Source organism: Sitophilus oryzae, unplaced genomic scaffold, assembly GCF_002938485.1.
Source record: "Sitophilus oryzae breed Bouriz unplaced genomic scaffold, Soryzae_2.0 scaffold_1002_pilon_pilon, whole genome shotgun sequence".
Lineage (NCBI taxonomy): Eukaryota > Metazoa > Arthropoda > Insecta > Coleoptera > Curculionidae > Sitophilus > Sitophilus oryzae.
The window spans coordinates 884,702-906,099 of record NW_022145619.1 but is presented as its reverse complement, the minus strand read 5'-3'; the positions used below and the strand labels follow the sequence as shown (position 1 = coordinate 906,099).

The 21,398-nt window shown below is 33.2% G+C and overlaps 1 protein-coding gene across 1 annotated transcript; it reads left to right on the top strand.

Annotated features, from left to right (window-relative positions):
• The first annotated feature begins 2,300 nt into the window (after positions 1 to 2,300).
• LOC115888011 (protein diaphanous) lies at positions 2,301 to 20,954 on the top strand. Its single transcript, XM_030907609.1, has 23 exons — positions 2,301 to 2,433; positions 2,955 to 3,019; positions 4,262 to 4,438; positions 4,752 to 4,857; positions 5,792 to 5,996; positions 6,057 to 6,216; positions 6,276 to 6,428; positions 6,510 to 6,618; positions 6,841 to 7,078; positions 7,207 to 7,334; positions 7,558 to 7,914; positions 8,868 to 9,082; positions 9,142 to 9,284; positions 9,371 to 9,557; positions 10,084 to 10,260; positions 11,916 to 12,068; positions 12,724 to 12,842; positions 16,640 to 16,775; positions 17,669 to 17,833; positions 18,548 to 18,705; positions 18,787 to 18,860; positions 19,676 to 19,745; positions 20,715 to 20,954. Exons 2-23 carry the CDS (start codon positions 2,981 to 2,983, stop codon positions 20,728 to 20,730), a joined length of 3,285 nt encoding a protein of 1,094 aa, XP_030763469.1. The 5' UTR covers positions 2,301 to 2,433; positions 2,955 to 2,980; the 3' UTR covers positions 20,731 to 20,954.
• The last annotated feature ends 444 nt before the right edge of the window (positions 20,955 to 21,398 follow it).

Genomic DNA, 21,398 nt, shown 5'->3' with positions numbered 1-21,398 from the left:
AAGAGAAAAAAGTCAAACAAAAATAAAAGAAAAATATTCCAGTGATAATCTGTAGTATGCACGACCCCCTGGTGAATACATGGACACTTTTTAAGCATTAAGCTTTGTCGCACTTGTACGAATTGTACGAAAAAGTAGAATGTAGAATGTTTAGGAGGGGAGTTAATCACTTCTTCTTCTTGAGTTATAACGAGTTACAACTCGTCATACAGTCTCAGGGCTTTAACAAAAGCCAATATCTGAGACTGCTCCACAGAGGCCAGCTCTCCAACTTCGACATCAGCCGTACCAAAATTCATGGCACGAACGGTCGGCGCACTCATGAAGTTGTTCTGGTGTTTCCCCATTTTCCCTACGGAATCTGCATTTGCCGTTGTTCCTCAGCTTCAGTCTACTAAGGTGTTCGTTGGGGAGGCAGTGTCCTGTTAGAAACCCCGTGACAATCCGAAGTTTGTTTTTACTTAAAATCAAGCAAAATCTGTTCTGAGGAACTTTTTCGACTGTCTTAGACCGTTGGAGGACTCCCATATCAGGTTACGGATGGAGTCTTCTAGGTTCCTCAGTCCCTTTATTTGGTTTCCGTTTGGAAAACAGAACGGTTCTGGTCCAGTTAGTGGAGTGTTCGCTCTTTTTCTAGCTAAATCATTTGCTTTTTCATTGTCTTCTATCTCTTGGTGATATCCCGGGGACCCAGAGTAGGAGGACTCTATTTTCGTTGCCTAATTTGTTCAGGTTCTCTAGGCATTCTTTGACCAACTTCGAATTGATGGTTACTAAGTTAAGTGCTGGTTGACTATAGGATTATACGAGTATATGGCTATTTCCTGTTTTTAGATAGTTCCTATGTAAGATAAATTGTACGCATCTTTCGATAGTGTACATTTCTGCCTGAAGAATACTGGGGTATGTGCCCATTGAGGTACTTGTGGTTACTTTTACCCTCAAAATTTCGTTCCAGTCAATAAAGACATTTGGAAGAAAATAAATTATCAAAGAATTTATAATAAATAGAAAAAAAAATGAAAACTTTAACCTCTTGTAGCTACGAAACAAAGCAGAATCGGACCTATATTGATATAGAATATAAATCTTATTCTCACGTGAGGAATCTCCCCACAAGAGATGGCACATGTTTTTAGAAACACCCTGTATACAATATGTCCCTGTAATTTTCTTTACACGAAGAAAACATTTTGGAGAAAAATGCATATATCATAAAATTTTTTGCTAAGTTTTGAAATTAGTGATGAGCAAGACTAGTCTTGATCTTGCTATTTGTGCAAGACCAAGACCAAGACCGACAAGCACAATGTTAGACCAAGCATGCAAGACTTTTGCGGTTTTGCTTTTTTTACATACTTTATTTATATCTCATTTTTCGTAGGTAACAATTAAAGAAAAATGACGAAATTTTTATTAACTTACTTAACAGGAGTTTTTAAATTTAATAAAAAAGGTTTTTTATATCATATAAATTGTGTAAATGTAAATGTGTTAATTTGAAGTATATTTTCTTCTTTTTAGAGCTGATCGAAAAAAAACGGCGTCAAATACGGCTAGATGGGAATTTTGGCGAGGGCAAGCCCTAGACGTCATTTATTGACCCGTACCAACCCGTACTCTTTTTTATTTTTTAATAGCGTTAACTGCCAGCTGGCCTCAACAAAGTTCTCATTTATTTTTAGACTGAGTAAAATTGATTTTTAAATGGTGTAGTTTAAAATTCGAGAAAAAATGATTTTTTGGTAATAGATTTGTGTGTCTGGAAACATTCTATCCTTTTTAATCGCCCTATAATTATATAGATACTCCTTTATATGTTTCAGAATAGCCATGGATTGCATTGTCTCTGAATATACACAAGTACCTATATCAAATTTTATAAGCAATAGAAACATTTTTTTAATATTTTTCTTTTTTGAATTTTTCGCCTTACAATAATTCAAATTTAAAAGGAGTCAAGGTCACCGACTCCACTCCTCGGGAATGAAAGGAAGAAAGACACCAAGCGAACTGTTTACGTTATATGCAAAAAGTACTCTTTGCTAAAGTCTAGATTTTAATGATATCCTTATGATATTCAATAAATATAACGCGATTAAAAATAAATAGTAGTTTTGTGTATGACTTCTTTATCTTAATAAAAAGTAAAATGATCATTAAATAAAAAATTTTTTGCAAAAAATTGTTGCAAAAATTTTGACTAATTTCGTGACGTCAAAAACCGTATATGGCCTCTATGCGTAAAAAGGCGATGAATTTTAGTTTTCTTCTGTGGTTATAATGACAGACAAATCTGACAAATGTCACCTGAATGTGTGTCAATAAACGTCTTCTGCCTTTTTGAATGTTTTTCCATGTTTTTAATAATAAAATATCGATGTAATTTTGTTTTAACGATATATAGGAACACTAATTTTAGTTTTTAATAAGGTAATTATCAATAACCTATTTTATTTATCAATATTTTATGTATATTATGTTGTTTTTCATAGAGAATCATTGCATGACATCATTCTCGATTTTGGGTTATTACTATAATCCTCGCTCCTCGCTTTTTTTGGAATGAGTTAAATATTGGAGAAATATTAATAGCATTTCGCGGTACATTTCCTTTAATATGTCACTTAGAAATTGTATATAAATAACCTGATCTTAGTATCTTTAAAGTTTTTGTTCTCTACTATTGACTGATATGTTTGGCAACAAGTACAACCACTTGTTGCTAATAACATTATTTAAACTACAGTTCTTCATGTACCATGTAAAAACGATCATATTTTATGAACATACAAACATATAAGTGATGTATGTTGTTTTAGATTGTTACTATATTTTTTGTACCAAGAAAAGTAATGACAGTTTTGCTACCATTTATTATTTACACTTGGAATTTTATGTTAATGACCATTTAAGATTATTATTTTTATTATTTAGATTTAATTATGTTGCAGGATATTTTAAGAATACATTGAACAAAATGTCATCGAGACACGAGAAAACAAAATCTGGAGGCTTTGTAAGTATTTTTTAGTACTTATTTTTATAAAACAATTAATATTTTTATACCTACAGACTACAGAGTGTTAGTACAATGATGGAAAAAGATTAAAAATCACTGTCTTGCGATTGGGGGTATTTGTTTCAGAGGAATGGCGGGTTTCCATAGTAGGGATACTATTCCATATATGGTTGCTTTCCTCTAGTGTTTACAAGTTTACACCCCTTAGGGGTATAGTCAGTCCAAAGAACAAGTAAGATTTCGACAGGTGACATCCAAAAAATGGCATAACAAACTTTATCTATGATATAAAATGACATAATATGCAACTGTCATTGCCTGGGATCCTTTTTTTGGACAGACTATATAGCAAGTTCTTCCTTGCTTGCTATACTAGAATCGTCAGTAAACTGCCAAGGAAATACAAATGCTTGAAAAAAAAAGGCGGCGTCAGCGATGGTTATGAAATGAAGATCGCTGTCATTTTATATGTAAAATTGTATGGGGACTGTCATCGATCGTCATTTCCAAACTAACTGGGCGCCGTTTCTTTTTTCCGTCGTACAGTACCATTCTAGAGAACCCCAATAAAATGTGCAACAAAGAAAGATATTTAGCCGTTCTTGGTAAAAATACAGTTACAGCTACAACATCTACATTTTTAAGTACCTGTAGAGTACAATTATTTCACAAATTTCTTATTGAATGAACTTTTTTTAAAACCAAAAAGATCTTAGAAATATTTTTAAGTGCACAAGTAAAGTATGTACTAGGGTCTCTTTCAGGAAAATATTTTAACTTCTACAAGGTGGTCTAAAAAAGTGTGAGTGGATGGGGATTTTTTTTTAAATGGAACACCCTATATATTATTGCATTTTTGGCTTCATTTTTGATCGTTTTACATAGTCTTAAGATATTACTAGATTTGTTTTGATAATTTCAGAGATGTAAATAAATAAACGAAATATAAATATATTTTCAGACTTTAAAAAAAATATTAAAAATATAAGATGTGTTCAGAAATAAAAACTATTCTAGGTACTTACTACAGTTTGTCTGTACTAACTTTATTATAAATATCAAAACCTAAAATCATACAGGGTGTTCAAAATTTCATGACAATTCTAAAACAAATAAAATAATTTTTCTTCATTTTTTTAAATGGAACACCCTGTATATATTTTTTTTATTAGATGCAGAATTAAAAAATGAACATTTTTTTTATTTAAAGTGTTTTAAAAATCGTTTTTTATTGGTCAGTTGGAGTCATGGTTCAAAACGGGTACCACAAGAAAGCCCACTGGTCAAAGACCGACATCTATGATGAACCCTAGACCTACGTCCGAGGGTGAAATTTTACAAGACGAGGAGGACTATTCAAAGCAAGTTGACAGCATGTCCGAGGAAGAGGTTATTACGAATTTCGAAGAACTTTTGGTTGGTACTACAAATATAAATATTATTTTACTCTTTGAATAAAATGATTAAGAATAATGAATAAAATGAGTATAGCAAAGAACTTAGAGGGATCGCGATGGGGTATTAATATGAATATGTATATTATTATAAGAAGAGAGAGACCAAGACCAAGGCGGGCTTGGTCTTTGTCTTGCATTTGCTCATCTCTAATTCAGTCTCATTATAGTCCTTTCTTAATCTTTTTATTTGGACATGTTAAACCATTACATAAAAGCATATTAGCTACTTAAGTCAGCATTTTTACTGTATTCATTTCATCAAATTATTACAGAGCGATATGAATCTGAAGGATGATAAGAAAAAACCATTACGCAATATGCCGCTGGATCAGAAGAGGAAGATGTTGGTCATGCAGAATAAAAACAGAACTGAAACAGGTGAGATAGATACAATAAAAATGTTTTTTTGGTGATTAAAAAGTTATAGGGGTGAGCCACTTTTGAGAAACACCGGTATTTATATGGCAGCATCTGGTTGACTTGATCCATACTATCATAACACCTGATCTTGACCTTAAAGGCGGGATGACGCGGTCCAGGTGTACATGGACCAAGTTTCTCTAATTAAATTACTAATTAGAGATTAAATAAACTAGTAATTAGATTTAGATATAAGGTATTGTTACGAATTCCGTGGGTCCACTAATTTAAACTCATGATAAAATACTTAACAAATTTATTTTTCACACTATATACACATTTTATACACTACTAATAACACCGTATGATCGAGAAAAAACGGCGTCAGCGATGGCTATGGAATGAAGATCGCTGTCACTTTATATGGGAAATGTCATCGATGTTCATTTCCCAGCCAACTGGACGCCATTTTTTTTCGATCATACGGTATAACGGACTATTAAAATTATTTTCCGGCACCTTCGCCAGTTATCCAAAATTTTTCTATTACGGAGCACTATCCAAAAACCAACTGACTGCCGAGCGCGGGAAGCGCCTTATATACTGTAGCGGCTGCTTCCAGGACTTCTCACTGTAACTCTGTAATTTTCTGTAGCATTCTGTCCCCTACCAGTAAATTCTGCTGTCTGGCTTGGAATATCTGTTGATTACAGAACTCGCTTTTCTCTTACTTTGTCCGCTCGACAATATACAGGTTGTTAATTTGTTTATTACTCGCGGCAAGAGCTTTATGGTGGAAATATGGCAACCTCGGCCCGCTCGTCGGTAGACGACGCGACGGGACGAGTCGGCAGAAAACCCTATAAGTGCATGCGTTCTCAATAGGCAGTGTTGCCATTCTGTTCCCCTATAAGTAACTGTCTAGTTAACAATCTGTATGTCATGATTTTAGGCGGAAATAGATTTAACGAACCCGAAGATTATCACATGTACTTAGAGCAACATCTTCGCGGCGAATATTTACAACTGAACAAACTTCTCTCGTGTACGGAAAGTCTGAGGGTAGCACTAGCCAATAATCCCCTCAGCTGGGTGGAGAGATTTGGCAACGATGGCATGGATATAATTCTGAAAATTATCGAGGTGGGACTAAAGCAGTAAGTGCCAATAGTTTTATATTGTATTCGGTCGTTTTATTAAATTTAATCATGTCATAGTAACGATGTGAAACTGCAGTATGAGTGCCTGCGTTGCCTGGAAAAGTTCATGAACAATACGTGGGGCATCAAAAACTTTTTTCTTAACGAAAAGGCGCACGAAATCGTGGCTAGGTGTTTGGACTATGAGAAACCTCAAGTGATGACTCAAGCCTTAAAGGTAAATAAATTAAACAAAAACAATTTATTCGAGTTGCGTATTTGACATTTTCGTTTTAGATATTGGCTCCCGTGTGTGTTTTGTCGCAAGGCGAAGAATACGGTGTCAAAAAAGTTTTGTTAGCTATTACAAAAGTTGCAGAAGATCAAGAGAGAGAACGGTTTCTGCCTGTAGTCAGGGGAATTATAAAGACTAATAATGCGGAATTGCAAGTAAGTGAATTTATAGAATACGAAGGAAAATTGAAGAAAAATGCACCGCCAATTTTTTTATGAATATTTCTTTGCTTTCAGAGCATGTGCTTCCAGCTGATAAACGCTCTGTTATCAGAGACCGAAGATTTCGAATATAGGATGCATTTAAGAAACGAAATAGTGAGGAACGGACTGTACGATAAACTAGGTAAGGCATTTTACTTTAATTTTCTCTATTATAGTTTTGTGAGAAAGAACCTTCTACTAATGGTTACCAATGGTCTTAAAAATGAGCCAGATTGTTTGATTTTTCATTGCCTTCTATCCCTTGGTGGGCTGTCACACAGAGTAGGAGGACTTTATTATCTTTGCCTAATTTGTTCAGCTTCTCTAACACTGTTTTTTTTACACCGTGTATATTATGTTCTAGTTGAATTGAAGAACGAGACAAATCCGATAATAAAAACCCAGTTTGATGTATTTGAAAGAGAGAAGGAAGCGGACGCGGACGAATTGCACGATCGATTCGATAAAGTACGCATCGATATGGACGACATGCAAGACTGTTTCGAAGTGTTGAAAAACATAACCCTAGAAACGGCATCGGAACCCTATTTCCTCAGTATACTGCAGCACTTGTTGTTCATAAGGGACGATTTTAATATCAGGTAAACTGAAAAAAAATTAAAAAAGGTAATTTTTTTACCTTATATTTTAGTTTTTTTACTTTTTGTTATTTTATTGATGTGGTTTATCAAACGGTTTAGCATACGATTTTTGTTATACATATTTTCAGACCGGCATATTTCAAAATTATTGAGGAATGTGTGTCTCAGGTCGTTTTGCACAAGTCCGGCTTAGATCCCGATTTCAAAAAAAATCACGTCGATCTAGATCTGCAACCTTTGCTGGACGAATTAAGAGGTAAGATTTTTTTGACAATATTTGAAAGGTAATTCAAAAAATTCTTCCTATTCCAAATTTTTTTAAAAAAATTAAAAAAAAGCTTTTCCTTAGTTTAATAAATATTTTTTTTAACTGTACGTCATTGTAATCCTAGATTATATATGTAAGTATATATGTCTAGGGTTATAAGTTCCACAAATAAATATGTAATCATAGTAATAGATATTGTTAATATCATTAGACAAGCCGCCATTAGAGAACAAAGAACGGTACCAGCAACTCCAGAACCAACTAGACGAAGCCCTGGCCGCCAAAAGCGAAGCGGAAGCTCGGGTGGAAATGCTGATGCAAAACCTTACCGGAAATGCGGGAAGTACCGGAAAATTGGACCCCCTTCTAGTCAGTAAAATTAACGCCGTTCAGTCGGGAGGTACCGGTGGACCTCCCCCACCTCCTCCTCCACCCATGCCTAATATGGGAGGGGGTCCTGCAGGAATTGCTCCGCCTCCTCCACCAATGCCTGGTATGGGTGCCCCTCCCCCACCTCCCATGCCTGGGAAAGTGGTGGGTGGAGGACCTCCACCGCCGCCTATGCCAGGTGAGTTCGTATTTTTAGTGTACACAAATTATATTGATTATATATATTATATATTATTCGTAAAAAGCGTGCAAAAACCAATTAAATTTTATAAAAGAATATGTCAGTGTCTATTAGGTCACAAGTTAAATGGAACACACTCTCTCTCTAACTTTCTCTTGCCTGTCTACTAACTGCCCTTCACTATTCTCTAATTCTGTTGATGATTCTCTAACTTTCTTAACTATTATCTAACTTTCTCTATTGGGTATTCTCTAACTCTCACTTTTTCCTTTTGTCTAACTTTCTCGCGAATATTATAACTATCTTTATTATTCTCCAACTCTTTCTTGATTAGTCTCTAACTCTCTTGGCTATTTTCTAACTAGATCTTTTGACTATTTTCTTAGTCTTTCTCGACTATTCTCAACTCTTTCTTTCTCTCTTGACTATTCTCTAACTCACTCTTGGCTACTCCTGACTATTTTTTATCCCTTTTTTGCCTATTTTCTAACTTTTTCGCGACTATCTATCTTTACTATTTTCGTACTCTTTCTTGATTAGTCTCTCTAACTCTCTCTTGGCTATTTTCTAACTAGATCTTTTATTTATTTTTTTAGTCTTTCTCGACTATTCTTAACTTCTTTCTAGCTATCTTTTGACTATTCTCTAACTCTTAGTCATTCTCTAGCTCTTTCTCTCTCCTCTAACGTCTTCTATTTTTTTGGTATTAACATTAGTCCTGAGAATATAAAATATCCCAGATTTCTCAGAACTTGTTAGTACTAAGGCACTATAGCGCTGGCATTCGTTTACATGGATTCATATCCATGAGATTGGGACTAATATTAGCGATTCAGGTTTACGATCGGAAGCATGTGATTACGATCGGAAGCATGTGAACCGGTTATTATTATCAATACCCAATCATTATCTTGTCCACGTTTGTATAAACAGTTTTGTTGTTTTGTCAGGACTTCCCCTACCACCACCGTTTCCTCAGACAGGCAGACCTCCGCCCCCACCACCAGGAGGACCTGGAGGACCTCCCCCTCCTCCCTTTGGAATGGTACCTTTGCCGGGAATGGTTCCTCCTCTAGGGGCAGCCGTTCTTACGTTACCTCACGGATTGAAACCTAAGAAAAAGTGGGAAGTGAAGGGACCCTTAAAGAAAGCCAATTGGAAAACCGTAAATATGCTTCAAATAAAAAATCTCTTTGAAACTATTTTATGTAATTTTTTTGGTAGATTTTGCCTCAGAAATTGTCGGAAAATTCCTTTTGGGTCAAAGCTAAAGAGGAAGATTTGGCGGAACCGGACATATTAGACGGTTTGGCGAAGAAATTCTCATCTAAACCGCTAAAAACTCCGAAAGAAGATCTTGGCAGCGGGTAAATATCGAAAAAACTAAGACTTATTAAACTCTTTCCTTATATTTTTTATTTTTATTTTTTTATTTAATTTTGTTCATTTTTAGAGTTACGAATGGCGGTACGTTGAAAAAAACAAAGCAACTGAAAGTACTGGACGGAAAATCGGCTCAAAACATCTGGATCTTGCTCAACGGTACCCTGAAACACATGGAGTACGAGAGTATCAAAAAAGCACTGCTCAGATGCGACGAATCCGTATTAACCGATAACGTTACGGAACAGTTGATACAGGTATTGGTACTACAGTATTCTCTTTACTATTTTCAACTCTCTCTTCACTATTCTCTAAATTCCATTTGACACTATACCATAGATCTTTTGAGTATTCTCTAACTCTATTTACTATTCTCTGACACTCTTGACTATTCTCTAACTCTCTTTACTATTATCTAACGCTCTTGGCTATTCTCTAACTCTACTATTATCTAACTTTCTTTACTATTCTCTAACGTTCTCGGTTATTCTCTAACTCTCTTTACTATTCTCTAACTCTCTTGGCTATTCTCTAACGCTCTTGGCTATTCTCTAACTCTCTTTACTATCCTCTAACTCTTTTTACTATTCACTAACTCTAGGATATTATAGTCACTAATTCTAACGGTGGAATAATATAAATAATCGAATATACAGGGTATTATTATAGTATTTGCCCCCGTTCTCTAACTCTCTTGATTATTCTCTAATTCTAGGATATTATTGTCGTTAATTTTAACGATGAAATAATATAAGTAATTGAATATAATGCGTGTTAATATAGTATTTGCCGCCGCCGGATCAATTGACGATGCTGCGAGAACTGCGAGGTCAGTACAAGGACTTGACGGAACCGGAACAGTTCTGCGTGGAAATGTCCGAAGTTAAAAGACTGTTACCGAGACTGAAATCCATCAGTTTCAAGCACCATTTTGTGGAAATGGTTCACGATACGAAACCGGTAAGTATTTTAAACTGTTTAATATATGTTTTATAGTTTCTCAAAAGTGGCTCACCTCTATAACTTTTCTATTTTTTCAGATATTTTTTTTATTAGTATATTTTCGGTCAGTTTCTGTTTCCCCGTCTGTTGTACCCTCGGTATTTTTTTTTACTTTATTGAATAGACACTGACATTCTGAATAGAAGAGCATATCATATGTCAACTTTTGACATTCTCGCTTAAAAAATCGTATTTTAAATTTCAATCTAGGATGCCATGGCTGTGTTAAAAACTTCTTATATTTTTAATCATATCTCAATTTTTTCAAATGGGACGAGGGTGGCTCATTGGCATATTAGAACAAAGCATTTTTTACAAATAATTTGGTACCACATACTTGGTATTTTGGGTCAAATTGTAGTTACATTTATGGCAGTCTTTAAATTGAAATTTAAAATACAATTTTGTTTTAACTGAAAATGTCATTGTTGACATGATATGTCATTCTATTCAGAATGTATTTTTCTATCAAATGAAATAAAAAAAATACTGAGGATGTCATTTAAAAATCAAAAGTTGTAGTCATTTCCTGTGAAGCAGGAAATAATACGTCAATCAGTCCCAATTTATATCATATACTAACCTATCAAATCTCGTTTTTTTATCTAAAAAAATAAAAAAAGTTACAGGGTGAGTCTCTTTTGAGGTAAATACATCACATAAATGAAGGTAAATAACTAGGTATCCTTTGAATAAGAAGACTAAGGAAGGAGCATAATGCTATCCATGTATTCATGCATGGTGGGCGGAAAAAGCACTCTAGGGTGGGGATCCTTGACAGTTCTGTTTGACGATCCATTTGACACATTTGAATTTGATTTGAAATTTTGTGGATTTGTCAGTCTTTACGGAGCTTATTTTATGTTATTTATTATTTATTCTACTACTGATAGTTGTATAAAGGTAGTAAATCTAGATGGAAATTGTGGCAGAACTTAAATTAACAGTGACACTATCGCGATTTATCGAAAAAGACTCTAAAATAATTGGTTGTGTAGCGTGCGGTAGATCTCGGCAAAAATTGAGTGAAATCTATTTTTATTAGAATTATATATTTTTATAACAATTTTAATAACTACCAACATTTATTCACAACGTAAAATAAAATAACAAATTATTGAGTCTACCCCACGTCTACCCTACACAATGCCCTACATCATAGTTTTACATTTTTTAAATAAAATTAGAACGGCACTGATAAACCGGAATTTAAGTCGGCCATATTTGAGGCCCATCGCGGTGTACCTAAGATTTTTGATATGCTCCTTCCTTAGTCTTCTTATTCAAAGTAGATATCCTAAAGGAACGAAGGTATCGAAAAATGTGACGGAATACTATTAAGTATAAGTGTGTATTTTATTTTATTTTGTGAACATTATAATATTTAATTTTATAATTTGCTTAACGCTTTCCGGGATATTATAATGATTTTTCCGGAGTCTTCGGACGTCTAACAACCCTAGTGGAAACGCAGTTTGATGTTATTTTGTATGTAAAATTATATGGGAAATGTCATCGATTCCATTTCCATGCCAGGACAAGCTGGACGCTGATTTTTTCTTCAAAGATTTCTTCAGTAATAAGGTATAATAATAATATTTGATTTATTGTAGGATATTATAGCCGCTACCTCTGCCTGCGAACAAGTAAAGAAAAGTAAAAAGTTTGCTAGAATACTAGAACTGGTACTACTGATGGGCAACTACATGAATTCCGGAAGCAAAAATGCCGGTGCCTTTGGCTTTGAAATTAATTTTTTAACTAAAGTAATAATGGTTTTAACCCAATTTAATTATATAGGGTGTTTGAAAAATGCATAGCGCAATTTTGGGGGTTGTTTCTCTACATCAAAAAATATGAAAAATGATATTCTGTTAGAAGCACTTAACATCATTTGTTTTAATCATTTTAATACTTTAGTTTTTAGTTACAGAGAGTCACACACACACAGAGTCTAGACACCTGCAATGAATTGGTTTTGTTTTTTTTTTCTCGAAAACAGTTCTAGATAGAATTCTGATACAAGAGCAAAAAAGTTGTATTTTTAGTTGCTTATTCTAAAAAAATTGGAAATTCTAAAAAAATTGCAAGAAAAGTCAGTCGCGTACATTTTTTCACAATAATTATATTCAACAAAGTGTTTGCCATTATTACTAGAAATAACACTGATAAGTTTCAAGTAGTTTGACTACAGGGTTTTTAAAATAATTACAAAAAAAGTTTCTTTTTAAAAAGTTTAAGATCCTGTAACTTTAAAACTACGCTTAATTTCTGGACCCATATTTCTAGGAACTTTTTTATATTTTTTGACTAATAGGAATCACCAAGGGAATCACCCGCCCTCTGAAATTGGGCGGTGTACATTTTTCAAACACCCTGTATAATTATTATTATTTTTTTTTTAATATTGGATGTTTCTAGTTAACTGGAACGAAAGACATCGAAAACAAGCACACGTTGCTTCACTACATTTTAGAGACCGTGGAGACAAAATGGCCGGATCTATTGAATTTCTACGACGAGATGCCCCATATTGACAGGTAAAAAATCTCTGAAAATTAAAAAAAAATATTTTTTCTTTAAACTTTGAGAACCACTAGATCTTATACAGGGTGTCCCAGAAATGAGTGCAGACATTTTAAGGGGTGGTAGATCTGGTCAAAATAAACATATTTTCTCTTTACTATTTTTAAAATAAATTGAAAATAACCGAGTTATTTAACTTTGAAAATTTAAAAAAATAATCGCAACATTTTGAGAACCGCCGGCAGATATCGCCAACTACATCCAATTACCCGGATCAAGCCCGGATTTCAGTTAATTCGACGCACTGTGTTGCCATAGGGACAAGAAAGTAAGGAGTTTGCAGAGATGCATTACATTTTTAAGATTGTGATATTATTACATAAAATAAATTAAAAGTTAAATGTTTAATAATGTGTTAAAAAATGTGTTAAAAAAGTTAAATTAAAAAACTTACCCAACATTAAAAAAGATAGAGACAGATCGATGTAACTATGACAGTTCTCTTTTTCGATATACACTTAACTAAAATACACTTCACTGTGCTGCTTTACTTGTACATGCTATTATAATAACTACTAAAATAACAGTCCCCGTTTTTAACACATTATTTTCATATAGGCCTCATCACAATTTGAACCACTGATTTACAAAACACCTTGAAAAGCACACATTACTTTGAATACCTTTCTGAAAGAATAAATGTTGAGAATTATTGTCTCTTACCGCCACCATCCGAACTACTTTCAATCTAAGAAAATACATGTTTCACTCAACAATTTTAAATACGTATTTTGTTTTTTCGCTATTTTTTCTATGTATTTCAACAATTCTATGGACAGCCCAACCGTCGCGTCGGCCGTCGGCCAAGAGAGCGGCGCATCACTGGTAACTGCTCCTTTGTCGCGCCGCCGTGTCGAGCTTGCGTCATGCGAGGTTGCCGTAGTTTCAACAATTTCAAATTCAAGACACTCGAAGCAATCAAATTCTTATTAAATTTTAAAAATAAAACAGAAAAACATGAAAGGAAACGAACAAAACACAAATGAATTGGTTATTGATAAAGGTCACAAAAAGAAATTTCTAAAATGTTTATCGTAATTCAGAATTCAATACATCGAAAAGAGCCCGACGAATAATCAATTCATTTTGTTTTGTTTATTTCCTTTCATGTTTCTCTGTTTTATTTTTAAAATTTAATACGAATTTGACTGCTTCGAATGTCTTGAATTTGAAATTGTTGTAACTACGGCAATGTTGCTTAACATCGTCGTCTGACGCAAGCCGCCACGACGGCGCACATAGGTCATTTATGTATTTTAGGAATTAATAAATAAAAAAATTGAATGTCGAAAAAAATATTTTTTATATTTCATCTTGGAGGTAGGGCCCCATAGATATTATATCTGCGATATTATATTTTAATATTAACAGAAGTGGCCATGGCCAGAATGACAATGTCAAAGTTTGTTTGAATTATTTCGCATAGTAAAATTACTGTCATTAGTTCATAAAGTTTCGAATTTTGTTGTTACGAATAGAAGGTGAGTTTAAAAAGTAGTGTTGTGTTATTGTATACCATAAGGTAAGATTTATTATTAAAAAAAAATAATATCCGTTTAAATAGCTTGTGACTTGGCGAAAAGATACAATGTTTTAATAATAAGAAAAAATAGTTTTTTCATAACTTTGTATTTAAAAGGTTTATAATTCAGGATTTATACAGATTTATTTCAAGAACATTTTTTTCGTATTCACAATCTTTTTATCGATTAATCTATCCTAAATTTAACTGCCAAGATGTGCCAAGAGAGTAAATATATATTGTTTTAGGTACCATGTCAATAGAAAAATCTCTCTTGTTTTCTGCTTGGTGTGAAGGCAATTCTTTGAAGGAAAAAAATGCATCTGTTTTGCCATTTGTTCTGAATACGCTAAATTTAGGGCAACATGTTGGCGACGAACATTATAATGAAATAGTGAAAATTATTAAAAAATGTAATTATTATTATTATTACTCTTTGTCTAAATGTGTGGGAGCACGGTCAAATAAGGAACCACTTATCAAAGAAGTACTTAATTTACTTCCAGAGCCTACTTTACAGGCATCAGAGTTTGATAAAAATATTAGTCAGGATGATGATGATCATCAATATTATGTCTCTAAAAGGGTACCTACATAGCGAGGCATCTCGATGCGATGTTCGCCGCGATGCATCCTACGCGCACTTACTCGTTGTTTTAAAACAGTGCTTAAAACGTGCGCGTAGGATGCATCGCGGCGAGTATCGCATCTAAATGCTTCACTATGTTGGTACCCTTAGTAGTGACGAGGATATCGATAGTGATTAAATAAAAATATTATTACATAAATTTCTCTAGTAAAATAGTGTTATTATCATTTTATTTATATTTGTTTAATGTTTTAGGTTGTTTTTTTCATTGTTCAAGCTAATTTTTACTTTCAATTACTAATACAGTACATCTTCTGTAAACCTTCTAGATACTAATAAATTCACTTACAAAAAAGTAACGAACTACAGTTTTTGTTTGAGTTCGATATAATAAAATGAAAAAAAATAATAATATATTTCGTAAGACACCCTGTACAAGCATAAAATGAAAGAAAATATCATTATCCCACGCATTTATTTATTTTCTTACCAAACAAATTATTTTTGTTTTAAAAATAATTTAAATTTTAAAAGGCATTATTTATTACCGCCTAAATTAGCGAAAATGACCTATGTGCGGCGCGGCGACCGGCGACTCAAAGGACCAGTTCACACGCGGCAGTTCTTGGCTGACGGTTAGGCTGTCGATGGAATTGTCGAAATACATCGAAAAAATAGCGAAAAAAACAAAATAAGTTGTCAATAATTGTTTAGTGAAACATGTATTTTCTTAGATTGAAAGTAGTTCGTAAAGTGGCGATAAGAGACAATAATTCTCAACATTTATTCATTCAGAAAGGTATTCAAAGTAATGTGCGCTTTTCAAGGTGTTTTGTAAAACAGTGGTTCAAATAAAACAGAGAAGAAAATAAACAAAACAAAATTCGTTGGGCTGTTTTCTAAATTTCTTGAATTGAATTCTAAATTACGATAAACATTTTAGGAATTTCTTTTTGTGACCTGATTGTGAATAATATGAATCATTTTATTAAATTTATTCCAAAATAAAGTTATTTTGCAGCATAACAAAGATTTTCGTAAACGTCATAAACGTAATGTTTTAATTAATTTTCGGTGGTTTTTGTTAAGTTTTCATTGAAAGGGTAAATACTAAAAATAATTAATGTGTTTTTTTTCTATAATTATTAATAATGAGCACTGATACAAGGTTAAATTTAACATTCCTAATTTTTTGAGTAGAAATTTGTCTATGAATTTATAAATATAGAACTATGTTCCGCCGAACTATGTAGAATGTGGATAACATAGGAGGTTGCAACACTGCAAGGTTTAGATACACCGTAGGGAAATATCAGGTAAATAAACAAGTGGCACTAAAAAGTTTTTTCAAATTTCCCGGAAAATGTCGAGAAAAATTGTAAATTTTCAACATTTTTTTTTCGCAAAATAAACCTTATAGGCGTGTTTCTGGGGTTGAACTATACTACCAGTTAAAATATTTGCACTTATTTCTGGGACACCCTGTTTATACCATATTACATATATGTTTTTTATTAAAATAAAACCTCATAGATGGTTTTCTGACGTTAAAATATACTACCCCTAAAAATATTTGCACTATTTATGACTCACCCTGTATATTTTAGAATTTTTTTATTTTTATCATGTTTTATTTATAGAGCAAGCAGAGTATCTTTGGATACGATACAGAAAACGTTGAAACAGATGGACAATAATTTAAAAAATTTAAAAACCGACCTACAAAACAACAGGATACCTCAGAGTGACGATGACAAATTTGTTGACGTAATGGACGTATCCTTTGTTCTATTTTTTAACATATCCAGCCTTTGGATCAAAGAAATTAATAAAGGAGTATAATGTTCTACATTTTGGTACATTCGAATTTGACTTGAAATATTGGGAATTTGGTGCTGCTCTGAGCTTATTATATATATTGTGTTGGTTAGAAGGAGATATTGTGTTAGAACTTAAAAGGGATATTTTTAATCTAGGTTCAACAAATTTAACATATAAAAGGGGCACACCTGATATACCTTCTTAAAATAATATCTCTTACTCTAACTTCCTCTCTTGACTATTCTCTAATTCCTCGGGTATGCCTTAACGCTTTTTACTATTCTCTAACTCTCTGTCTCTAACTATATCTTTTGACTATTTTCTTAATATCTTTATTAAGTATTCACTATTATTAAGTAACTTTTTTGACTATTCTCTATCTGTCTTTACTATTCTCTAACACTCACGGCTATTCTCTAACTCTCTTGATTATTCTGCATTTCTCTTCTGATTATTCTCTAACTCTCTCTTTTGACTGCTTTCTTAGTATCTCCCATGATTATTCTCAAACACTTTTGACTATTCTCTAACTATCTTTACTATTCTCTAACTCTCACAGTTGTTCTCTAAATCTATTATTCTGCATTTCTCTCTTGATTATTATCTAATTCTTAGCTATTCCCTAACTCTTAATTATTCTCTAACTCTCTCTCTTGATTAGACTCTATGTCTTTTGACTATTTTCTTAAAGATCGTAGGGTGTCTAGTTCCTCTGAGAAGATACCTGTGCCTCCTGAAGTCACGAAAGCATTTGTGTAGACTCCTATCTCTTGAGTGTTCATTGCTAGGTTGCTTTTCCATTCCTTCCGTTAACTTAAAATTACTTTTTTCTTAACGACCGTATTTAGAAATTTGCCGAATCTGCCAGCGAGCAGTGTGATATATTGCAGAAAATGTTCAAGAAGATGGAGAGCCTGTACAGCGACTTAGCCGAATATTACGCGTTCGACAAACAGAAATATACTTTAGAAGAATTTTTCACGGACTTGAAAACTTTCAAAGACAATTTCATAGTTAGTATTTTTTTACATCCACATTCAATTATTAAAAGAAATTTGATTAAAAGAATTCAGTAGTGTTAAGTTTAAAAATTAATTCACTGCATATACAGGGTGTAGGGGAAATGCACGACCACATTTCAGGGGGTGATTCCTATTCATCAAAAAATATGAAAATTATCAATTTTTTGAAGGTTGTCCATGCATTTTTTGATCACCCTGTATATCTCGAGTAGAAGAATGTAGAATGTAGAATGAGTGGGAGGGGGGTTAATCACTTCGACCTTACAGATCCATTGTGTCCCCCTTTCTTGAATCATAACTCATCATACAGTCCCAGGGCTTTGACAAAAGCCAGTATCTGGGACGGTTTTATAGAGGGTAGTTCTCCATCTCCAATATCAGTCGTACCAAAGTTCATGGCACGAATGGTTGTCGTCTCGGCGCACTCAGTGATGAGGTGTACTGGTGTTTCACCATCTTCCCCACAGAATCTGCATTCGCCGTTTCTTCTTAGTTTCAATCTACTGAGGTGTTCATTGAGGAGACAGTGTCCTGTTAAAAACCCCGTGACAATCCGAAGATTGTTCTTACTCAGACCCAGGAAGATCTGTGATTTTTCTTGATCATAAGCCCTCAGAAACTTCTTCGAATCATAAGCCCTCAGAAACTTCTTCGATCCCTCAGAAACTTCTTTGAGTATAATTTTATTCTTTTTTTTCAATAAAGCGTGCGGCAGAGGAGAATCAAAAAGAACGAGAACTAGAAGAGAAACGAGAAAAAGCGCGTTTAGCTAAACTGAAACAGGAACAAGACAAAGAAGAAAGAAATAAACGGAAATTAATAGATATGAATCCGCAACAGAACCAAGAAGGTGTTATGGATAGGTTAGTGTTTATTTTTTCTTTCTAAATGTGTTTCCTTAATTTTTTTCTTAATATGTGTTATTATTTGTAAATTTCTTTTAGTTTGTTGGAAGCTTTATCAAGTGGTAGTGCTTTTGGTGCTCAGAAACGAAAGAGAGGATCCAGACCGGCAGGTGGTATGTATATTTATTTATGTCAAGTTAATTCTTTGAATAAAAAAAATAAGGAAGAAGTTTAATGCTATCCCTGTATTCATGCGTGGTAGATAGAGGTGGGGCCCTAGGGTGGGAATCCTTGACAGTTCTGTTTGACGATTCATTTGACACAATCGAATTTGATTTGAAATTTTGTGGATTTCTCTGTCTTTACCGGCCTTATTTTATGTTATTTATTATTTATATACAACTGGTAGTTGTTTAGAGATAGTAAATCTAGAAGGAAATTGTGGCAGAACTTAAATTAACAGTGACTTAATTGCGATTTATCGAAAAAGACTGTGAAACAGTTGGTTGTATAGCATGAGCTAGATCTCGGTCAAAAATAGATGGAAATAATGGAATCTCTTCGCTAGTAAGTGACTATATAATATACATACTTGTAGTAAACCCATAATTTATGAAATTCGCTTAAAATTACCTGATTATATATTTTTTCTTGCATTTTTGCTTTTATTTACTACTTGTCAAAGATTAGATGTCGAAGAATTTAGATACGTCAATTTGACTTACCTGCTTCGGTAGCGTATCGGATGTTTGTGTTAATAAATAATTATTATAACTTATATATTTTTATTACAATTATGTATTTTTATAACAATTTGAATAACTCCAACATTTGACAACGCAAAATAAAACAATAAAGTATTGAGTCTACCCTACATCATATTTTTACACATTTTGAATAAAATTAGAACGGCACTGATAAATCGGGGTCAAAAATTTATTTATAAAGTTAATCCGTAACAAACATTTATTCACCCTGTATATTTTAGCTGAACGAAGAGCTCAGTTACAACGATCGCGCTCAAGAACGGGTCTTATTTCTGGTCGAGAGTTGACAAGGTGAGTGTAAGAAATTATGAATTTAATTTTGACATTTACAGAATAGAGTAATATTATATCCAAGGGCCGGCAGACCTTACTTATTTTCTCACAGATAAAATACATGTTATAATGTTGTATATTATACCGTATGATCGAAGAATACGTCGTTCAGTTGACTGGGAAATCAAGACCGATGACATTCTCCATATAATTTTACATAATTATAATTTAAAATGATAACAATCTTCATTTCATAGCCATTGCTGACGCCGTTTTTTTTTCGATCATATTGTACTAATACTACATTATCCCATACATTTTCGCACAAATAAAACGTATGGGATAATATAATATTAAGGTCTTCTGCTCTTCTATTTCGGATTTAACAAGTTAAATTAAGTTTGACAACTGACACTATGTGATCTCATCTCCCGTTGACTACACTGTTGTCATTGCTATACCCGGTGGTGCACCGTCGTTGTAAACATAGGAAATCGCATGCGAATTTTGAACTTTCCAGATATTGTCTCTCTTGTTAATATTACAGCGCAGTCGTAAATAGGTTTTTTAAAGGTTTGCGTATGCCGAATATACGTGCATACGTTAGGCTTTTGTCTCATTCAAATCAATTTTAAATTACAAAAATGCATTTCGGGGACACAGTGGGTACTATAACGTAGTAGCGTAGGCAGCACAACAGATAACATCTGACAATGATAAAGTCATAGATTGACAACTTAAGGTACTATGTTGACTTTTGACTGGTTTTACATTTTTACCTTGGTTCAGTTTTAATTTAAAAATAGATACAGTTTTTCTTAAATTACTTAAAATCGGCTAGGCATGAGTATTCAGACCTTTAAAAAACTTATTTATGACTTGGCTTTAAAATCAGCAGGGTCACCAATAATTGATGCTGATGCACCACCCGGTATATAAAAAAATATTACCTTTACGATGTTATTAATGTTTATTAATTTTGTGCAGTGAAATAACCACGTAATAATGGATTGACAACGATTGCTTTTTGGGATCAGAAACCCTAACCTATAATAAATTACGCATATCATTTAAACCGTACCTTAACTGGCTTCTATTTAAACTTGAAACTTAATTTATTCTAAGATGCAATATTGTATATATTTTTGTAATATATAAATTACTTCTGACGTTGTAACATATAAATTACTATACACGTATTTGTAATTTATATTTGTTAATATAAATGTAGGTAATAATAATTGTAATATATTTTAATAAATTATTTTGTATTAATTTATAAACATTGGAGTTTTTTTTAAATAATATGCACGTTCTATTACCGTATAATCGAAAAAAAAAACGGCGTGAGCAATGGCTATGAAATGAAGATCGCTGTCATTTTATATGTAAAATTATATGGGAATGTCATCGATCGTCATTTCCAAGCCAACTGGACGCCGTTTTTTTCGATCATATGCTATAACCTGATTAAAAAATGAAATTTGACCAAAAAAAATTGTATAGCCTGATTTATTTAGGAACTTTTTTAGTTCTTGTTATTTTTTCACTAATTTTAAAGGAAAGAAATGTGTTTAGATCATCTGTCTTCACAGTAGTAGAATGTAGAGTGTATGGGACGGGGGTATCACCGCGACCATACAGATCTATTGTGTGTCTCTTTCTTAAGTT